Source organism: Aythya fuligula, chromosome 15 (genome assembly GCF_009819795.1).
Source record: "Aythya fuligula isolate bAytFul2 chromosome 15, bAytFul2.pri, whole genome shotgun sequence".
In the NCBI taxonomy this organism is placed as follows: domain Eukaryota; kingdom Metazoa; phylum Chordata; class Aves; order Anseriformes; family Anatidae; genus Aythya; species Aythya fuligula.
The window spans coordinates 13,351,143-13,373,214 of NC_045573.1; the positions used below are offsets into that span (position 1 = coordinate 13,351,143).

The following is a 22,072-nucleotide window of genomic DNA, read 5'->3' on the forward strand; positions in this document are numbered from 1 at the left end:
AAATCCTTAAGATACAGGAACTATATACAATGGCTGATGTTTAAAAGCTGTCTACAGATGCTACTCGGAGTACAATTACCGACAGATTTGAAGGACTGAGCTGTGAACGTGAGATGTGAAAGTCATAAATTGTTTAGGATTTTTGTGTTGCTCCCAGCTGAGTACACTGCTTCTCTTCTTTACTATTATTTCCATACTCTGCCACACTTAAAATGTGATAATCAAGCTGGCTCTTGAGTTCTGTTCTCAAACTCAGTTCTGATGCAATAAGAAACTCACCTCCAATTGCTACTCTGCATCATGTTCAAAGTCAGCAACACTCTGCAGAGACTGATGCTCCAGAACAATTGTGTTGTTCTAGACTATCAGTATAGAATACATCAATGCTGACAAAGAGTTTCTTCTAACAGTAGGTTTGTAAAAACCAACTAAAACTTTTATTCATTTGCCTGCATTACTTTCTGGAAAAGCTCTATCTTTTCTAGAAACAACATGCTATGATTAATTGCAGGGTTTTTTAAAATTAAACTATTGGAATATTTAAAAGACATTATATTATTTCTTCTAATATTGCAATATCCGTATTATAATAATGTACATTTAAATTTAAAAATCATCTATGTGGTCAATAAATTCGTAATACTTGGTATTACTGTGATTATTTTAGATGTATAATAAAGTTGTGAATGTTCATTCTCTTCTAGTGATAATGTGGGATTTTTTTCTAGACACATTATAAAGTTATTAATTCTCCCCATTTAGTAAAAAAAGATCGATATAGTTTACAATGTGTTGTAGACAAAGAATGAGTATACAGTAAATGTATCTAAGATAAAGATATTTCATCTTTCTGAAAATGAAAGAGAAAGTGAAATCAAATAAAAAGTTTAAATTAAGAGGATCAGAACTTCATACAAATGTAATGAAAATAAGCTCTACTCATAAAGAAATGCATACAAATGCATACGGTACCTTTTTATCAGCTTGATGGATTTGAAGGCCTCATCCATGTCTCCAGCAGTCAGATAGAAGCTGAAGTTCAGCATGGCATCCTGAGTAGTCTTATCACAGTCTCCTAATCCAATAAAATCTCTCAAGGGTCTTCTGGCAGCCATCTGCAAGACCTTTATTGAGCCTGACTCTTGTCCTTTCTCAGTTTCTCCTGGCTAAAACAAGCACATTATCATTTAGGTATCAAGTATGACAAATTTTACTCCTCTATATATCTGAATAATATTAGTTACATGATTTCCACTACAATCTAAGTTTTCTGTCCCTACAGAACCATGGTCAGTCACAACTATAATCACTATGTTCCAGAACTTCCTAAAAAACGTCCCAGAATACGGCATGTCACAGAATAGATCAGTATATCATGAGTCATAACAAACAGTCACAATACTTCAGTGGTAAATAGTTTAGAGCTTTGTAAAATAGCACAGAAGAGGCAGCCATGATTATAACAACTAATACTATAATAGAAACTATTATTTTTAAGTTGCCAGATTTCTGAAGATTTCAGACAAAATTCTTTGGGGTTTGTTTTTTTCTCAAAAATGAGTGTGCTGTTCTGAAAGTTAACAATACAGACCCAGTTCTTTTATTCTTGCCATCATGTAAAGCTTACAAATACTAAACCTCAGATTCAAAGCATTCTTCAGACAACAGGCAGTTCAGGAGCCTCTAAAGCTTCGATAATACTTTCAAGTCATTGAAAGCCAGCCCAAAGCAATTTGAGTTTTATTCTTTGTCTGAATAATGGTTAAGTCAAGCATCAATATCGAATAATCTATCTAGAACGTAACAAAGAAGCTTTCACAAACCAGAGAGTGGAAGATTATAATCTCAGTCACAAAGGACACCAAATTTCACATATACTCTATACGAACCTTATAGTTAGACAGATGAGAAAACTAAGTATGAGAGTTACAGAAGCTAATACAAAAATACTATTTTTGAAAGTAATAGATTCAGTAAGAGACAAACCAAAAGCTCATATAGGTTTGACTACAGTTTGGGGAATTACTGGAACCAGGACAGGGAAGCCATAATAATAAATGGAAACCCTTGAATGAAACTCAGTCAAGATAGATTTGTTGTATTAACTGGATTTGTTATATTTATAGCAAACTACTCATATACTGAAACATGTTTCCAAAATGAATTACTATATGACAATTAATTTAGACACTAAGATACAGTAATCCTACTGAAGGAAGAAAATGGAAATGAGAAAAGCAAAGAATGAAGAGGAGCAGAATAATGCAGTTACAGATACTTACAGGTTTATATGCAAATCCCCTCCGAAAATATAACTAATGGCAGCAATAATCCATAGAGAGGAAAAAAAAGAGATGCAGTATCAAAGTAAAACAGCATGAGACATGATGGGGAAAGCGTTAAAAGATTAGAAAATGCAGCAGATCTTTGACCTTTTAAACTGATGGAAAATGGAAAGTAAAAGATGGCAGCTCTAAAAGCTATATCTGGACAGAAAAAGTACAACAGCCTGTTCTTTGGAAGGGGCTAAACTGTAAAGTGCTGCTCTGAATTTAAATACATTTAAATGTTTAAAAAATCTAGATAAATTCTCCTTGTTTAACACTTCTCCTAAATGATATAAAATTAGATTTACATGATTATATTGTTCTGTTATTCAGAGGACTAGAAGTCTCATTAAGTTCCTAAAGATTTCACAAAAACAAATGCCTCAGTACAATAAACAGATTGTTAGGTCTCCCCCACCTACAGGTAGGCTGCAGTACAAATCTTCATCTTAACAGGCACTAAGAAACCCATGTCAGACCGTAAGCAGAAAACCAATCTGCAGGTAATAGGCTTTATTTTCTCTAGTACAGATAGCATTATTTAAGATACAACCAATTTTGGATTCATAGTCAAGTTTCTAAGAAGTTAGAGCATGCACTCCTAGTATTTGTAGCAAGCAGGCATTCAGTGATAGGACAAGATGAGTCCTCCCTCTGGTGTTCTGTGGGAATTAAGCTCAATTTCAAAAGGAAGCAAACTGCTTCTGCTGAAGCTAGTAGGAAGTGTCCCCTCTTACAGCATACTTAAGTCTGACACATGCCTCGACTATAAAAGGAATGGTGACTACATAGAGATTTTTCTTTCTTTTTTTTTCCTCTTCAAAAATATGTCTTTAGTTGCACTCCCTGCTAAGTATTCCTGCACCTGTACATCACACACAATTTGCAATACTCAGGAAGAGCCAATCCACTGTAACTTCCAAAATGCTGTCAAATACATCCACATTAGAATTAACTTCATGTCACTGCTACATTTTATGCAGCAACTGCCATTGGATTTATTTAACCCAGACTCAGTTTGGTTACACTTGAGCCCTAAGCAATGACAAGTTTGAACTTATGGGAAGGGAAAGAATTGTGAAAGATTTCCTCACCTTTTTTGCAAAGTAATAATGTGGCACCTCAATACCCAGAAGAACTTGGTACAATGAAGGCAATGGGAAGCTGTCCTGAAGCAAAAGGCCATGTTCTTCACTACTGAAGAACGACATAATCCAGACATCCATCTGGAAAAGGAAGTAAAGAATCGTTTTTCTGGTGCATTATCTTTCTTTCATTTTGATTTTCTTTTCCATATTCATTTGGTAGAACCTTCTCTTGAAAGTAACGTCACACATTCACACACATGGTAACATATACAACTACTTCTACAGGTTAACAAATTACCAATGATTTACTACTCAGATAGGAAGAATAACATATACAGTGAGGAAAATAATCAAAAAGACCCTACTGTGCTCTCAGTCTGGTTTTTGTTCTGGTTTGGCGATTGTAGGCCTGGTTCAAGAATTGCTTCACATACAAAAAGTCTTGGTTCACTGTTGTCCCAGAAATGGCGAACAGGGATGTGACTCTGCAAGTCTGGATACTCCACAACAGACCTACCAAAACCAACAAGAAATACAGAAATGGAGACAGAATAATTCCAGTCCATTCAGTGTATAAGCTTCAGATAAGGACCAACCAAGGGATAACCTTCAAATGATTATCAGTTATCTTGACTGCTAGCTCTGTGTTGCAACATTAACTATATGCATCTGCCCAACTTCCAAGGAGTCTGTATACACCAATGCCATGTTCAGTTTATTCAGCATAAGTCTACCATGACTATAGGACATAAATCATTTCAGGAAAAAAGCTGGTACTGTCACAAATGCAAACAGGCACTCAAAACATGCTTTCACTGAGGTCACATGTCCTACAGCAGCATTTGAACACACTTTAACTACTTTAACTTAAACTTTAACTACTGCTACTACCAGCTACTATAACATTGAGACTACCTCAGCTCTATTTTCTTGCAGGTTTTTATGATCTGCCCCAAGGTGGTTGTTGATACCCAGCCAGCTAAAGACATCTTGAGTACACTGATACGCATTTGGTTAAGCAGTAAAGTTTCTAGTCCATATGCTTCATATTCAAATACAGCTAAGTAGTAGCGGCGGTGGTGGTCTAAGAGATTACAACTAGCAAACTGATGAAAATGATGGGGGGAAAAATAGTTTATATTCTCAGGCAACAGATCTCTCTGAACTGGGAATTCAAAGAGAGCTAGATACAGTGATCTATGTTTTCAACTGCTCAACTTCCCAATGCTGAGGGAAACTGAAGTTGCAATTGAACATGACCTGCAGCTGAGGACCTCAGTCTTTAGATATGCCACTGTTCATTCCCTTTTCTCAGCACTGCACTTGAAATTAATATTGTGTTCTTAAAAGAATTCAGAGACATTACAAAATAGCGGAATAAGCACAAGGACAACACCAGCAACTTTATGAAAGCCACCCTCTGCTGTTTAAGAAATATCTTACTGCCTCCTTCAGGCATTTAAATATTACTTAGTGCAGGCCATGTGAAGAATGTAGACATACAGAATCTGACTATTTTAGCAATAGCTTAGGATTAGTCTGAAAAACGTTTATAAACGGGTGTCAAATCTTAAAGACTTATTTTCTTTGCCATCAACACTGAAGGCTGGAATTTGGGGTGTCTTTGAAGGGGATGGAGTAGAGATGGAAGGCAAATTAAGAATCATTAGGAAGTATACATATGTAGTGTCCTTCCCATGACATTTAAATCAAAATAAATTGCTCTTGAATTGAAAAACAGTATGATTTGGGAGTATTTAGATTCTGCCTCAGGAGGATAGAGAAGGGAAAGACGTTTACCTGATTATTCTTTGATGAGTTTACTCATTTTAATTTCAAGATTCTCTAAAATGAAGTACAGATAAACAGACTCATGCTAACACTTACCCTAGCCTTTAAGCATCAGTCAAATAGTAATACTAGTTTGTAGTGGCCTCTGTTGGGCTACACAGGATACTACACTCAAAAACAACTTTCTCATTACTCTTATTACATTGTTTGCTTGACCAAGATGTAAGACCCCAAATTTGCACTGTCCATAGTTACTAAGGAGCTGGGTATTTTTCTGTTTTGCAATGCTGAAAATAACAACTTTATATTTTTTCCCCCTGTAATATCTACATAGCTGTTGAAAAAATGAAATCACCTCCTCTTCTAAGGTTGTTATTTCTTAAGAAAAATACAGTAAGGAAAATTTTTGTAAAACCAGATAAATTCATACTAATATCCCACTGTACTTCCACGAGAAATCCTAGTTCACTGAATTTTACTGCCTTGCTACTAGGATTACTAATACATTATGGTGGTTTCACACAGGTAGGTAGCTCAACCCCACCACACCACTCTCACTCCTCCTCCTCAAAAGGAGGAGGAAAAGAATAGGATGAAAAAAGTTCATGGGTTGAGATAAAGACAGGGAGATTGCTCAACAATTACCATCATGGGCAAAACAGACTCAGCGTAAGGGAGATTAATATAATTTATTGTCTACTGATAATAGACTAGAGCAGTGAGAGCTAAAAGCAAACTAAAAACACTTCTCCCGCATACAGCCTCTTCCACCTTCTCCCCATGAGTGGAACAGGTAAAGAGGCAACAGGGGCTTCAGTCAGTCCAGAACACTTCACCATCCGTCACTCCTTCATGGTCGCTCTTCCACAACTTCCCCTGCTACCAAAAACTTGCCACGTAAACCTAATACATGTATTCACCGCAGAGCAGCTTGTATAAAATGAAAACTGTGGGTTCTAAAAAGATGTTTCATGGAAGTTTTTATCCATATAAAACATTCTGTCTTGAAATTTAAATATATACATTTTTATATTTTATTATTTTTCTTTTTACCTCAGGAGGAACTCCAGAATGTCTTTTTTTTACAGTTCCTATCCCATAAGCTTGTCATGGAAGAGAAAGTTTCCAATATTTAACAAAATTATTCTAAGACCAGGACCCTGATTCCAGTCATATACCTCCACACATATTCCCCAGAGACCTCTTGAGCCAGATACGGCTTCCACACAGTTATCTCACTGCATTATTCTTTGCTGAATAGCTCCATGAACCCTTTCTTCAGCATTTATAATTTCCTTTGGTAAAGAAGTTCCTTAGCATAGTTTCTGAAGAACCGCCACCACCTCCTGATTATTTTAAGCTTGCTTTCCATACTTTCATTTAACACTCCCTAGTTCACATATTGGAAGAGAAAGGGATGCAGTATTGGTTGGTATACAATACATCAGTTTTAGTTGAATCTTTAGAAAGAAATTAATTGGTATAAATTCCTACACAGACAGAGGAATACCAATATCAAGATGTTGCTCATTTTCATATGACAGATTCCTATCTTAAAGCCTCGGGTAATATTTTTCAAAATAAAAGCTTCTTACCTGTCAATACGTTGTCCAGAAGAAAGCTTCTCTCTACCATTCCCCTGTTCACCCTTGAAATTAAAGACTGTAACTTTGTCCATTTCAACATCATAGAAACAGATCTTGGAATCAATGCTCCCATTTGCCTGAGAATGGGAAAAAAGTTGCTGAAGGACACAGGTAAAAAGCAAAAAGTCCAGATGGTATGCTCATCTAATTCAATTCATGCTCTTAGCAGTTTCATGTACTTGGCAATCTCAAAAGAACAGTCTTTGAAAGAAGTATCATAACATTTCTTGCTGTTTCTCTATTCTAGCAAGTTTGCCTTTGATTTCTTTGAAATGCTACAAAACAGTTTTTCAACTGAGCTACTAAAAAAATGGGCTGTTCGCCTCACCAAATATACAAAACCTTAACAGAGTTTAATTTTAGTGTTTAGTTACATGCAAACTTTCAAGACCAACAATATTGTTCATAGAAAACACACGTTTATTTCTGTGAAGTTAAAGTGTCTTCAGTAATCATCTTGAACTGTACCAGTCTATTAACGGATGGTCAGGCCCTAGGGTGGTATGTGAAGAGCTTCACCTCACCTTGCTAACGAGGATGCTGACTTTGTTGCCGTTAGCATTGCACTTGACAGATGCAATGCTTCCAAGGCCAGGAAACAGCTCAGAGAAGTTCTTGCTATTGCAGTGCACTTTTGCCTCTCTGTGGAAAGGAATAAGTTTAAGCTGTATGGTAGCAATAAAGCAACAGTAGTTATCAGCCAAAACATTTTCAAATTACAGGTAAGAAAAAAGACCTCAAAAAAAAATTTTCTTTCTTCCTTACAAGACTTTTGACTCAAACTCTAGCTTCCTCTCCTGTTGTGACCTGCCTTTCTTTCAGAAATTAATGAAACACTCATTCCTCAATGAATCAGCAAGAATAATCTTCAATGCTCCAACAGGACTCCAAAGAGAGGGCTATAAACCAAAAACATCATACCAGAATTTTAATTCAGAGGACTGCTTTTTCCTATGTAAGTTGAACAGTACTGTAATGCTGAAAATAGCTCATCACAGAAGTTCTGTGCTTGGGGAAAATGAACTCTGGAAAAAGAGTAATGTCACTGGGGAACAGGGATGGCATTTATATCATACCAGTCACTTTCCATCTGCACACAATTTACAAAAGACTATCATTTCAGAAGATTCTCACCAGTGCTATAGATACAAACCCAGCAATTATTCAGCAAAGAGGACAAATCTCATGAATCTAAAGAATGTGACAGAAAAAAGCGACATTAATTTAGACCCATAATATGTTCCCATGTAGGAAAATCTTTGATTCTGTAAAAATAACATTCTCAGATTACATGCTTGGACCCCTCGTTTATTCTGTCAGCTCCGTTAACTTTAAAATTTAGGTGTGATATATTGTCATAATTTAAAAAGGGGTATTATCATTACTAGCCATGAAAATTTAACAAAGCACGGAGGAGTTCAGCTAGTTGCTTTCACTATCAATCATCACAACCAATCCAATACTTGTGCTAACAACAACCTGCCCAAATACATTACCTTCAAATTGTGTTCTATGTGGTATGTAGACAACCTCAGTTTAGCAGGCCTCTGGTCACAGTATGTAAGAGAATTTGTTTTACTCTTAATGTTTTTCAAAGTCATATTTGTCATTAACAAGTACATTTTTGATTTGGACATTACGTTAGGCACATCTTTTACGTGCCATAGCAGTTTGTCAGAAGGGCACCACAGTGTAATCAGAACAAATGTAAGTAAATCTCTCACTTTTTCCTTTATTTCAACTTTTCTGAGATAAAGATCATCTTCAATTTATTAGAAGAAGCATGTAACATCCTTGCCTAGATCTTCCTTAAGTTCTCCACCTACATTCCAATACATACAAACAAACCTAACAATACCCTAAGTCACTGTTACATTACTCATCCCGTGATTTGTCTAACAATTCTCTGTCTCTTCACTTACTTCAGGAATATGCCATCAGTCCATGCAGGCTACACTGTATTGTCTTGAGATTCAAAGAGGTAATCACTTTTCAGTACATCAAAACCAGCTAAAGATTTCACCCCTCCCCACAGAAAATGTCCTCAAGTACGAGCAGATTGTTTTTAAAGGCTAATTAATACCTGCGAGAGAGATCAAAGATTTTGAAGTGAGCCAAATCAGTTCCCACAGCCAAGAAGTTTCCACAGACATCCAAGAGGCACGGATTTCCCTCTGCTTCAGAGAACACCAAAAGCTGCTTAACTGTTCCCTGAGAAGAAAGGTGTAACACTAGGTTTGTACATTCAGAGTTCAATATTTTCTTACTAAGCTAATTGCTAAACTTCTATGTTAGATGAATCACTATCAACAAAATGAGAGAAACTGCACTTAGCACACACACCCCTCACAAAACTCACAAAAGGTCTCCAAAACCACAATCTGCTTCAGGTAGAAAACTGGATATATAGCCTCCAAAAGAGTTAAAACTTATAGAAATACTTGTGCAAAAATGGCCTCTTTGATAATACAACTTTTTCCAACTAAGAGGGATGCATGAATACAGCTCCCTGAAGGTCCACTAATATACATCTGGAAAAACATTGTATCAGTCCTCATTCTGATAAAACCTCCCTTTCTTAAATAAAATGATGTATCATAGAACTGTAATAACTACATTTCTCTTTTTGGTTCTCATGACAAGCAGAGGCTGCAAAACTTATGCAGAAGACTTCACAGGAACATACAGAATGTGCACAGGGTATATTTTCCTCTTAAAACATTTAATATTATAAATTTCCCATCAGTAATATATATTCATATGCATGCAATTTATATCCTCACAAGCATTCTGGTCCCTACATAATTCTGTTTTTTATCATAAATACTTACTAGGATTAGCTACAGTGCAGTAGTGTTTAAACATAACAGACTAAAGAACACAACATGTAAAACTTACAGCTAAAATCCTCAACGCATTTTTCCCATGACAAATTTAGAGTCAATATGTTTACAGAACTTCCACTTATTTTTTAAGCTGTGACACCAGTCTTTGAAAAGCAGTAAGATGTATTTGTTGTTCCATGTGTTCATCAGCCCTTACCTGCCAGGTACGGACTTGGACCCGATATGGCTCAACCGTGTACAGATTTTCTCCGTGCACTGACAGAACTGGAGAGTCACAAAGAAAAGAGCCTGGAAGAGGAATCACAAGGAAACCATCATTACAATAATCGTGGGTGAGCTTTTTTTTTTTTTTTTTTTTTTTTAAGAAAGAAAAGAAAAAAAAAAAAAGGAATTTTGACTTAAAGGAATCACTACCTGCACTCCTTAAGGTATCTTCTGAACACTCAAAGACAGTAACTTGCTTCCCATTCCAAAATACTACAGCATCCTAAAAACAATCAAAAACCAAAACATAAACTTTTTTATTCTGGACTCATACTGTAATTTATGCAGTAACAGAGTAAGACCTTCCACGCAGTTGCCATCTTTTACTAATTCATCCATGTATTGGATTGAAAGGCCTTTAGTAACCCAAAAAAGAGGCGTCAGCATCCAGAGTACTACTGAATCACTGTGCTACCTGAAAACCAGCTCCACCACAGAATAATTGCTATTGTCATAAGAATACTTCCATTACACAATAAAATGGAATATTAAAGAATTATATTAAGGACTTGGAAAGTTTGGTCTTTATACACCTAGCTAGGCAAAGACCTGAGAAAATGAATGAGAAGACCAACAACCTTAGTAGCAAAGACTCCATTAACAGTCATATCAACATGAAGACTGTGTGTGGTTCCTGTGCTGAAGAAGGTCACGTTGAACAGGCTGGGAGACACTTGTACAGCAGCCACTTGCTGATTAAAATGACACGACATGGCCTGCTCACTGAGGATCACCACAGAGCTGATGCTGTTCACTGCTAGAAGATTTTTTCGAGAGCCCCACTGCACATGAGAGCAAGAAAAGAAAAAAAAAAAAAAGCAAAACATGGTATAACATTTTATTTATATGTATATATATGTACACACATATACACATGCACACAAATATGGAAGTCCAACTACAGCCAATTACAGATGAAAGCTATTGTGCTAGTTACCCAGCTACTTATGCTCCCTTAGTTTAAGTGGAGGAGCCATTTTTTACATTAAAACCACTTTTTCCTTAAGATAGTTTTGTACCACCTCACATTTATACTCATGAGAGAATCACTTATTTAAAAGGCTTAATCACGCTTTGATCTGTAAAAGCAAGTTGCATGCATAGTATCTTATTTGATTACCTTATTCATTTATGCAGTTTTTATATCCCACTCAGTCAATGTTGTACAAACTCTTTACCAAACACTGCTAAATCACATGCATAAAGGGGTCCAAAAGAACACAGGGATGCTTCAAGGAGAAGGGGGGTAAGTGTTCTAGCTTTGTAATTGAATTTTTATGTAGGCTAACCTTCCCTTTTTATTTTAGGATTCAAAAATAGCACTTGCACAGAGCAGTGCTAAACCTGGAAATACCTTTGAAAATTTGACAGAACAGTAAGATCTGCTTCTGAGACAGCAAGGACAGTTTTTAACATGCAGCTGATGAATTCTTTCTATAGTAAAGAGAAATGCTCCCATTTTCATTCTGTCTTTATGTATTCACAGTCAAATAAGCATGTCCAGCATTGTTCATGTTTATTCCTATCAAAAGATGATTCTTTTCAAGAAAGCATTGTGGTAACCAGTGTATTACAAAAGAACTCTTCCATAAGATTTAGTCAGAGATGATCCGTTTATAGGCTGGACCCTACAACCACACACACGGGGCAGGGGTTGGTGCTTTTCTGAACTCAAACACTATTGATAATGCTCCTTGATAAGCAAGGTACATAGTTCATGGCACAGGTTTGACACAGGAGTTGCCTTTGTTGCTGGGCCTGGGAGGACATAGAAGGGAGGGATGAGGGGTGTTCCTTTGCTGCTAGATGGCTGTTTTGTTGGCTTTTTTTTAAAAAAAAAAAAAAAAAAAAAAAAAAAACTACCAGAGACCATTGATGCAGACATACTACCATGGGCTAAATTAATTATGAAGTTTCTAATAACTATAGAAAATCCCTTTCAAGACCAACTCTGCTGTTGTACAGCAGCAGATATGCTCTACAAAATTTAGTGCCAAGTCTCAAAGGTCTCTGCTTCCTTCAAAGTTATTTTAAGTTTCATATTAATTTCCTGATTTTCAAAGATTTTTTATTCACTGGTATAGACATTGATGTTTCTGTGACTGTCTTTCCAACAATATTGATTTTAATAGTTGTATTTGGATGTTATTTCATTTATTCAAGAGCACAATCTGAAAAATAAAACTGATTTGCATGGTTTGTTTATATTTAGTTACTGTTAACTAGAATATTATGCTGCACAACAGACAAGTTAGAGTGCATTTCCAACCACTTCTCTTTAGAAGCCACTATATCAGATTGAAAAAATATTAGATTTCCAAGGAGTGGAAAAAAAAAGTTATTGCTGTCCTTTGACCCCACCATGGTATATGGCTTTCTATTCCAAGTTTTTCACGGTAACACAGGAAAATTTTATAGGAATTATCAAACTATTCTACACCTATCAATTTTAGAAAAAAAAAAAAAAGAATGCAAGGATTACAAATATATATATATAGTTTTCATATTTAAAGATTACTTGATTATGAGATAAAATGTGGGGACTGTTGATAACTGTTTGGCAATGGTTTTGTTTATGCTAACAAATGTTGGGAAGAAGGTGCTATTTCTGGACAGCACTTTATATTCTGTTACTTAGAAAACACATAAATGGTCAAGCTGACAAAAACCTATGTCTCTTCCCCCCATTCTATTAGCAAACACGTGATATATTAATGGCACAAACCATTTCCCATCTCCTGGGCCTGAAGCATCTGTTACTGAAGCATCTTAGCTTGGGATTTTGACCTAAATATTACTTATGTGTTAATTTTTTAAGTAAGACTGATGCAGTCCCTCACTACACATCCTACCTAGCGCAAGCAAATGCCATTGCTTTTAAAGTACTTATGTCTTTATGTAAAAAAAAAGTCTTTCACAGTCTTATGTGAAAACAGTTTCTCTTGAAAGGCACCAGATATTTTATTTTTCTTTCTATTCTATTATGTATATGTATTCTATTTGATATTTCTTTTTTCTCTATTTTCTTTCTTGCTATTTTAATAAATTTATGTAAATTTTGGATATTAGGAAGAAGTTCTCCACTGTAAGGGTGGTTGGACACTGGAATAGGTTCTCTGGAAAGCGGTCGTGGCACCAAGCCTGACAGAGTTCAAGATGAGCTCGGACAATGCTCTCAGACATATAGTTTAATTTTTAGGTAGTCATCCTGTATGGAGCCAGTAGTTGGACTCGATGATCCTGTGGGTCCCTTCCAAGTTGGGATATTCTATGGTGCTTTAATATTTGACATTCCCGATAATCTATCTTTTTCTGAAAATAACTTCAGGGTGCTGAATCCAAAGAGTTCATCAGCAAGACTTATAAAGGAGAGATGTTTGAATTTAAGTATCCTGTGACTGCTTGTTCTCCCAGGCAGAGAGATCTATTTACATTTCAGCGCATAATGCTGCTGAGCATTTCAACCCCGTCTGTAACACAATAGCTACAAAGAGGTAACACTTCTGCCTATTTCAGTTTTGAAAATTGCTTTATTCAAGGGTTGTCCTCCTTTAGAACACTGGTTTCTTGCTGGCACATGTCTGTAGGATAACAATCATACTCATCTATTCCACAGACAAGATATATTCAAGTAAGGTTTGTGAAGTCCTAATAAAATGCATGACTCTTTCCTGTGTTACCTTTATCTGAGTGATATTTCCTTCAAGTTCTGTAGGTGCCTGGAGCTTCCACTTCTCCTTGTTCTCCAAAGCCTGGATGCTCTGACTGGATCCTGATGCCTTCCTCCACATAGCTATTCTCCCTTTGTTAGTACCAGCTGCTAGGAGACCTGCCATTCACAGGCATTTTAGATATTTCATACCTTTCCAAGCTTCAGAAAAACACAAACATTATACAAAGCAGTAGGAAGCCTCACTCTGGTTCTGAGGTATTGAGAAGCCTTGTTCTAGAACAGTTCATTTCTTTGCCTTTCTGCACACCAGCATTCTAGCCCTGTACTGGAGAACCTTTCTGGAGAAAGGATAGAAGTTTCATTTGAAAACCAATGCCTATTTTCTAAGCCATAAGATGAAGTTATCTTTTAAATGTATCAGACACTGATTTCATTTTAACCATTTAAATATCAAATCAAATATCTGCTTTTGTAGTATAGATAGGCAAGTCACCATGAAAAACAATTCTAGTAGACCCTAGCTGTGCCTACATTAGCAAACAAGGCAACAGTTAGGAGCTCTGTAGAGAAACCAACTGTAAGGACTTGATGTCCACACTGTACATGTTTAGTGAGTTCTGCTTTTCACTAGCTCTAATGTATGCTTGTAGCCTGCCCATAACATGTTGGAGTGCATTATATATACTCCAGGAATACATCTACTAGTTCACTATCAAAGGAAATCCAGATGGTGTGCTTGGAGACAAAGTGTGCTGAGTACAAATGATCTCATTGTTCCTTCAAAAGGGCACTCCTGAGCTAGACTAAAACACTTCTACTTAACGTGCTATTACTGAAACACCTAGTAATAAGAAAATTATACTAAAACGAATAAAGGGCACTGAAGACTAACAATTTGGCAAGGTTTAGGATCTAGTAAACAGAGCTGTCATGTTATTTCTCACCTTTGGCACTGCAGTAGGAAACACAGTTAATACACTCTCCTGCCTCAAATCCAAATTGCACATCTAGAGATAGCACATAATTCTCACCTCGGTCCAAATCCCAGAACCTAAGACACACAAAACAAGAGTTAACAATGCTTTTCCTTCCAGGTGTCTTGCTAAACAGTCAATAGGATGCTGTACATGGCATTAATTTGCTACTTCCCGATTCTATGATTCCATAATGCCCCAATCATTTAACTCCTAAAACGAAATTGTTAGCAGCTGCCTCTGGAATGTGAATTTCTTAATCTCCTTTCTTTTCCTTTGTCTTTTTAGTCCACAGGATATTTTGTAATGTTCTGTGAAGGAGTCAGAAGCAAATCCAGTCTTAAGAAAAAAAGAAAGGAAGTGAGGCATTGCTGCTACCTTCTTCCACCCAGCTCAGTTCATTAGTTTTAAGGATATTCCATCAAAGGGCAGTAGCCCTTTGGATTCCAGATGTACTTTCTAGAACTAAACATTGTCAAATATCTTCCTGCTTAACACGTGGTCGTTATAACATTCTCACAAGATTACCAGATGATTTTGACTGACAGTAGCAGATAGTTTGTCCGATAGTAGGGAGATCCAAACAAGTGAAATACTGATGTTAATGGAATAGCCTCCTTTGTCTCCTCACCCCACAAATTTTGACAAAATATGTAGAGTAAGTCAGAAGAAAGACAGAGAAAAAATACATAGTACTTTAAAAAGATGCAAAACAAAGCAAACAAAAAAAACCACAGAACTATGAAAGATTATAACTGCAACACAGCAAAGTGATGTATTTAGTTTAAAGAATTAGAGACAGAAATAACCAGAATACTTGCATTATATTGCAGTAATAGAGAAATCCTGATAAGCAAGCATTTTTCTCCTGTTGCTATGACTGTCATAAGAATCAAAAGATAAAGATAGAAAGAACAGCAAAGTGGCTTTTTCAAGAAAAAAAAAAAAAAAGAATATATTTTCAAAAAGAAATACAAAAAGGCATTCAGAAAATAAAAAGTCTGGGGAGTACTGGCTGATAAAATAAAACTACCGTGAGAAAGGAAAATATACACATGTAGTTCTCAAGGAAACGTGTTTTTCAGTTAATTATTTGTATTTTGTGAAAGAAGATGAGAAATTTTTGAAGTTTTTGTTTTGTTTTTACACATTACCAGTTAAAAAAAAAAGACAATACCACTTTAGAAAAAACTTTAGTGCACTGCAGACAATTTAGTTAGCCATTCTCATGGCAGAAAAACCAGCTTTAAAACAGAATTCTTACCTGACTACTGTCTCACCTATTGCTGTAACAATAAGGCTATGGTCTATTAAAATGATGTCTGCAGAATGAGCTATCTTCCCACTCAACTTCACCTGTTAACCAAAAACAAACACATGAAATGTAGGATCAACACACTGAAAGACACTAAGCATCTGAATTGCCTAGTATGTCCACAAAGTTAAAATGTAAAACTAGATCTGTCAGACAGTTCAGAAAGGGGAGTTCCTCTCACCGATCACCATTAAACCTATCAAATACACGATGTGTATAAATTCAGGAAAAGAAATTTTGTAGACAGGTAATGGTTAATGGCTCTGTGTCCAGTTGGCGGCTTATGACAAGTGGTGTGACTCAGGGTCTGTTCTGGGACCAGTGCTGTTTAATATCTTTATCAACGACATAGACAGGGGGATCGAGTGCACCCTCAGCAAGTTTGCAGGTGACACCCAGCCCAGTGGTGCAGCTGGTACACCAGAAGGAAGGGATGGCATCCAAAGGGACCTGGACAGGCTGGAGAAGTGGGCCCACCTGAACCTAATGAGGTTCAACAAGGCCAAGTGCAAGGTGCTGCACCTGGGTGGGGGCAATCCCAGACATGAGTGCAGACTGGGAGAAGAACTCACTGAGAGCAGCCCTGCGGAAAAGGACCTAGGGGTTCTGGTGGACGAAAAGTTCAACATGAGCCAGCAGTGCGTGCCTGCAGCCCAGAAGGTGCAGCCCAGGACGAAGTTAAGTTCATCAGAGGAGCATGAGTAGGTCAAGGTGCCCCTCTACTCTGCCCTTGTGAGTACTACGTCCAGGTCTGGAGCATCCTACACCGCAAGGATGTTGATCTGTTAGAGCATGGTCCAGAAGAGGGCCATGAAGATGATCAAGAGGCTGGAGCACCTCTCCTATGGAGAAAGGCTGAGAGCTGGGGATGTTCAGCCTGGAGAAGAGAAGGTTCCGGGGAGACCTTACTGCAACCTTTCAGTACCTAACTGGGACTTATAAAAAAGATGGAGAGCGATTCTTTGCTTAGGCAGATAATGACAGGACAAGTGGGAATGGTTTTGAACTGAAAGAGTGGCGATTTATGTTCAATGTTAGGGGGAAATTCTTCACTCAGAGGGTGGTGAGGCACTGGAACAGGTTGCCCAGAGCAGCTGTGGGTGCCCCATCCCTGGAGGTGTTCGAGGCCAGGCTGGAGGGGGTCTTGGCCAACCTGATCTAGTGGTGGCATCCCTTCCTAAGGGATTGACCCAAACCATTCTGTGAGTGATCTCCCCGTCCTTTTCTCAACCTTTGAGCTCTTTTAATCGTATTTTCCCTTTCCCTTATAGAAGGGGAGGAGAGTGGTTGTGGGGGAGCTCAGCTGCCCACCTGAGTAAAACCACCACAGTCCTTTTTGGCACCCAACATGGGGCATGAGGAATTTGTGATAAGGATGATAGCTGAGAGCAGAAATGGGCAAATCATGGATTGGATGTTGTTTACGAATGTAGTTGTCCACAAAACATTTTAATATTTGATTGTACTGGAATTACAGATAGATTTTATAAATAGCAACTTATAATTCTTCTCTAATTCACTAAGACAAGTTAAGTAAGGAGCAAAGAGATTAATATAGGGTCAAAATAGAAAAAAATAAGAAAAAAAAAAAAACAACACAAAAGCAAGGTGAAAACCATCTTTCCAAGTTCAATAACACGACTCTATTTCACTTTTATATGAGCGTATATTTGTTCATCAAGGTAATATCTGAGAAACAAAAAAGCTGGTTCATTTGTGACTAAGGGAAATAATAATAAAAAATTCTCAAAAAAGATTCAATATTGCAACTTTAACTTGTAGTCTGACTCTTACCTTCATGAGCTCCTCTGCTTCTCCCTCAGGAGTAATTTTATGCAAGGACAACAGCAGGTTTTCTGTTATGACAAGTAATACATCTCCTTTCTCCATGAACAGAAGTTTTTGTACCAGACTGTCTGCTGACAATACATGGCTTGTCTTTCCTTTCTCATTCACATAATGCACAGAACCTAAAGTATATGTAAACAAGTTGCACAGCTCTTAGGTAACAGCACTTGTAGCCACAAAAATATTTTTTGTTATTTTCTGCTTTAATATAATATCCTTCAAGTGCTAAAATAACCACCATCCTCACCTCCTTGTTTGTCTCAATTATGATAGCTGACAAGAGCAACAAATAGAAATTATTCTCTTTTACTCATCTAGAAAATCCAGATGCAATTCATTTAAATAGCATCATTGAAATATTTTGAAGCTAAAAGTACACTTTCTGCATAGGCATGCAGGTATGTGAAGGCTCACCATTAACAACTTGTGAAAGCTAAGAATTAGTACAATTCACACTGAAGTTTAGATTGAAGAAGCTCATGGATATAAACTTCTTCATTGTTTAGCAACACCCCACACTACACACATGCACTAAATGCAGCTCTTCTACGTGAATTTCACAAGTAATTATGTATACCAGAGACATAATAAAAAAGCAAATAAGATTGTGTCTAGGAACACCAACAACACAACGTGTATCATCTGGTTAAGCTGCAATATTGCATAAATCTTACATAGGTCTATGCAGTAAGAAATCCTATAATTAGTAGTTTGCAAATTATATTACTGAAATCACCAAACAAATGAAGTCACCAAAATTTAACAGATCCAACACACTTCACACAACTTCCTGGCAATTCATGGTATTATTTAAATGTAGCATTTCAATTCAGTGCAAATTAAAAAGCTCTAAGAAATATATATATATAAAAAGCTGAAATAGAAAACAAATGTGTAAAAGTGACCACTAAGGACCTACACCAAAATAGTGTACCTAAGAGGTAATATGAGGTTCCTTTAATAAAAAGAATGTTTTAATTTACAGAACTCTTGCAAACACATTATCACCCTCTATATACCAACTACATTACCTACATTAAATATATATGTATTTCCAAACTCCTCTCCCACCTGGTCCCATACAGTTTCATTTTCTCCCAGGTAAAAATGAATCCTTTTTTCAGATAAGCATCTCATGTAACATACTACCTGAATTTCACACACACACACCTGTTTGTTTGTTTGTTTTATTTTGGGTAAATACAGAGATCAGCATTTTGGAATAAATAATGTATCTAGACTAGTACTCGAAACTCAGGAAATATTTGATATTTTTTGACAAGCTCAATTGTTTATTTTAAAAGATGCTCTATTGTCCTTAGTCAAGTCTCTTCTGAGATTTAAAAATATACAATAGCAATGTTTAAAGCATTAAAAACAATTTGAAGGCAATAATTTTAATTAATTTTTATTAAATAAGTTTGTGATTAAAACCACAATAGTAGTAATAATTTAGAAATCCCATTTAAACCTTATGAAAATGTTAACTGATTTTGAAGTTATGACCGATCTCTGCCTAAAATAAGAACTAGGTCCAAAATACTTCTGCATTATCATCCTCTGCAGTAGGAAAGCTCAAAAGAAACCACCAGTATCATCTGACAGAAAAATAAAGTTTAAACAGGAGGCCTGAGAAACCACAAAAATGTTGAGGACACCCACTTTCAGGACACTGAGTCTGTCTCTAGAAGGAGATGTGTATCAATACATGCTCACTTTCAAAGCACCTGGTAACAGCCACACAGCTATGCAAAGATTTCCACTTTTGACACTTGTCTAACAAGAGTCCTGTATCCCATTTTTATTTGAATAGTTCCTATCTACTGAAGAGGTTTACACCTCACAAATCAAATCAGAGCTCACTGCTCTGCAAGAAAAATACACAGCTAGACAATGTCACTCCTACAATCATACTGGTGTTAATTATGTCATTTATGACATTTGACTGTCATAATGAATGTAAACATTGAATCATGCTGTAATTGATCTGTGGAACTAGCATAACTTAGATAGATTTTTGGAGTAGTTAGCACTTGAATGGAGAGGATTACGTACTCAAATCAGCTACCAGAAAAATACTCATTACACTGCCTGTTTCACATTATGGCTCTTGTCCAAAGAGTTACACAGGTTAGGAAAAGGCATCATAAGAACAACGGGGGTAGGAAGAAAATTAGCTGGTAACAAACTAGCACCCAGAAGAATAAAAGCAGGAGGAAGAAAGAATATTAGGAAGAAACCTAAAAAAAACAGCAGCAGGTAAAGACATTTTGCCATCTTTATACAGAAACATCATACCAAAGCACAGGGAGAAAAAAAGTAAACACAAACATTATTTTTAAAATGTATGTTCTAGTAGCATTCGACTATTTCTATAAAAACAAACAAACAAACAAAAAAACATAATAAAGGCATTTCTCATTTTTGTATAAATTGCTGACAGCTTATCATTTTACTTGCATTTGAGTGTTACACTTTTCTTACACTCACACCTTTGGGAACTTGACTAATCCAACACCTAGAGTGTTCTTCTTAGAGAGGACTCACCCTGAAGACATTAACATTCTCAGCATTTTATTAAATTCTTCTTATCAAATATTCTTCAACATCTATGAATACCCTATCCTGTTGTACATAAGAAAACAGGGTTATCTTGCACTGAACAGTTTTGAAGCATTAAGTACACAAATTTTCGTCAGTCTGGAAAAGCATTTTGCTCTTACCATCCATCAACGTGACAAAGAAAGACAGTCCTTCCTGGAGTCCCATTTTCAGTGGTGCTCCTGTTCCAGCTTTTCTCCAGTTAAACATATCTAAGGCTTTCTCATCACCACTCACAGCTGCTTTTGCCAGCTGTACAAAATCCCTGGAAACAACCAGAGATGTTTCATTTCCAATTCCTTACATAACAGAGTACTTTCCATCCTAAAAAACTTGAATTTATAATTCATAAGACTCATTGTAAAGAGAGAAGATGTTTCACATACTGGTTGGAAACCAACAAGCCCCCAAATAAACAAGATTTTAATAATAGTATTCACTTGTATTGCTTCACCTCTTTTTCCTCCCTATGACTACTATTACTTTTTTATAGAGAGACAAAGAAATGTCCCAGATAAAGAAGATTCATTTTTGGGGGGTTATTGGTTTGTGGTGCGTTTTGTTGTTGTTGTGTGCTGTTTATTTTTCTGTTTTATACTAGAACTGATTCTTATTTCTTGATTGGAGAGAAAAGACATAATATCTAAGAGCTCAATTGTTCTTGCCAATAATTTCATGGATAATTGTTTTCAGTGTGCTTTCTGCTTTTCACAGTCAGTAACATTGCCACTTAGAACTAAAGAAAGAAGAATCAGCAGCAACAAAGAAAAAGGTATTGACAAAATGAAGATTTGTTGCTGCATGCAGAACACAAATAGCCTCCATAACAACTAGAGGGAGAGGAGAACTTGGAACCAGAGGACAATTAGGAGGATAATTTTCTACTTTTATTATTATTTTCTAATTGTCTATAAGTAGGCTTTTCTTTCTGTGGAACAAGAGAAGGACCTAGTCTACGAGTGCTCTGACAGGGGCACACTTACTCGCCAGGAGGTGGTGGTCGAAAGATGCAGTGAGACAGACGTTTTCCATACTCGTGTTTCAGCATGGGAGTACCTTGCACTCGACCTCTTTGGTCCATTCTCCATAAAACCAAGACACCATGCTGGAAAAAAGACAACAGTTAATTCATTATACCTTGCACATAGATGAGAATCCAGATTCTTTCCTACTCAGTGCACATTGCGTTATCAATGCAGAATATTTTAGTGATACTCTGGAAAATAATTGTGCCCATTCTTTCAGCCTAATTTTAAAAATACCTTGAACAACAATGCCTGGAGCACTTCTCAAAGAAAGTATTAAATAGTCTCTTTTTTTTTTTTTTTTTTTTTTCTGACACCCTAATTGTCCCTTTCCTTAGCTCCATTTGCCCAACATTTACATGCGTACCTCATTCCAAACAAAACTTCAGTCTTACAAATCTCAAGATTGTTCCTGTATATTCTGAGAAGTTATATTCTTAAGCTTTACTTAGCTATCAATTTTACATAAAGATTAGGAATACACATTCACTTTGCTTTTTCTATTCAAATACTCATAATCTCTAAAAAAATACGTATTTGCAGCATAGATAAGAACTAACTACTATCACATAGTCTCAATTGGTGATTTTTCCTGCAAGCAAGAACAGAAGCACACACCAAAGTACTGGCACTGTGCAAGCCTTGGAGCCTGGCATGGGTTTTGGAGACAGCAA

At 36.5% G+C, this 22,072-nt stretch overlaps 1 protein-coding gene across 2 annotated transcripts in view; it reads right to left on the reverse strand.

Moving 5' to 3' along the window:
* The window catches only part of IFT140 (intraflagellar transport 140), a 73,339-nt gene that overhangs the window by 43,755 nt on the left and 7,512 nt on the right, over nucleotides 1-22,072 (reverse strand). Inside the window, exons 5-20 of one of the 2 annotated variants that reach the window (XM_032197364.1) lie at nucleotides 21,357-21,478; nucleotides 20,496-20,638; nucleotides 17,719-17,894; nucleotides 15,874-15,965; nucleotides 14,580-14,686; nucleotides 13,643-13,791; nucleotides 10,541-10,744; nucleotides 10,113-10,185; nucleotides 9,895-9,986; nucleotides 8,936-9,063; nucleotides 7,377-7,494; nucleotides 6,802-6,929; nucleotides 3,781-3,928; nucleotides 3,422-3,553; nucleotides 2,283-2,315; nucleotides 973-1,166 (exon numbers count right to left, since the gene is read on the reverse strand). In XM_032197364.1, coding sequence (XP_032053255.1) covers nucleotides 973-1,166; nucleotides 2,283-2,315; nucleotides 3,422-3,553; nucleotides 3,781-3,928; nucleotides 6,802-6,929; nucleotides 7,377-7,494; nucleotides 8,936-9,063; nucleotides 9,895-9,986; nucleotides 10,113-10,185; nucleotides 10,541-10,744; nucleotides 13,643-13,791; nucleotides 14,580-14,686; nucleotides 15,874-15,965; nucleotides 17,719-17,894; nucleotides 20,496-20,638; nucleotides 21,357-21,478 — 2,039 coding nt within the window. The remainder of the gene's footprint in view (nucleotides 1-972; nucleotides 1,167-2,282; nucleotides 2,316-3,421; nucleotides 3,554-3,780; nucleotides 3,929-6,801; nucleotides 6,930-7,376; nucleotides 7,495-8,935; nucleotides 9,064-9,894; nucleotides 9,987-10,112; nucleotides 10,186-10,540; nucleotides 10,745-13,642; nucleotides 13,792-14,579; nucleotides 14,687-15,873; nucleotides 15,966-17,718; nucleotides 17,895-20,495; nucleotides 20,639-21,356; nucleotides 21,479-22,072) is intronic. The other variant, XM_032197365.1, reaches the window with a different exon arrangement.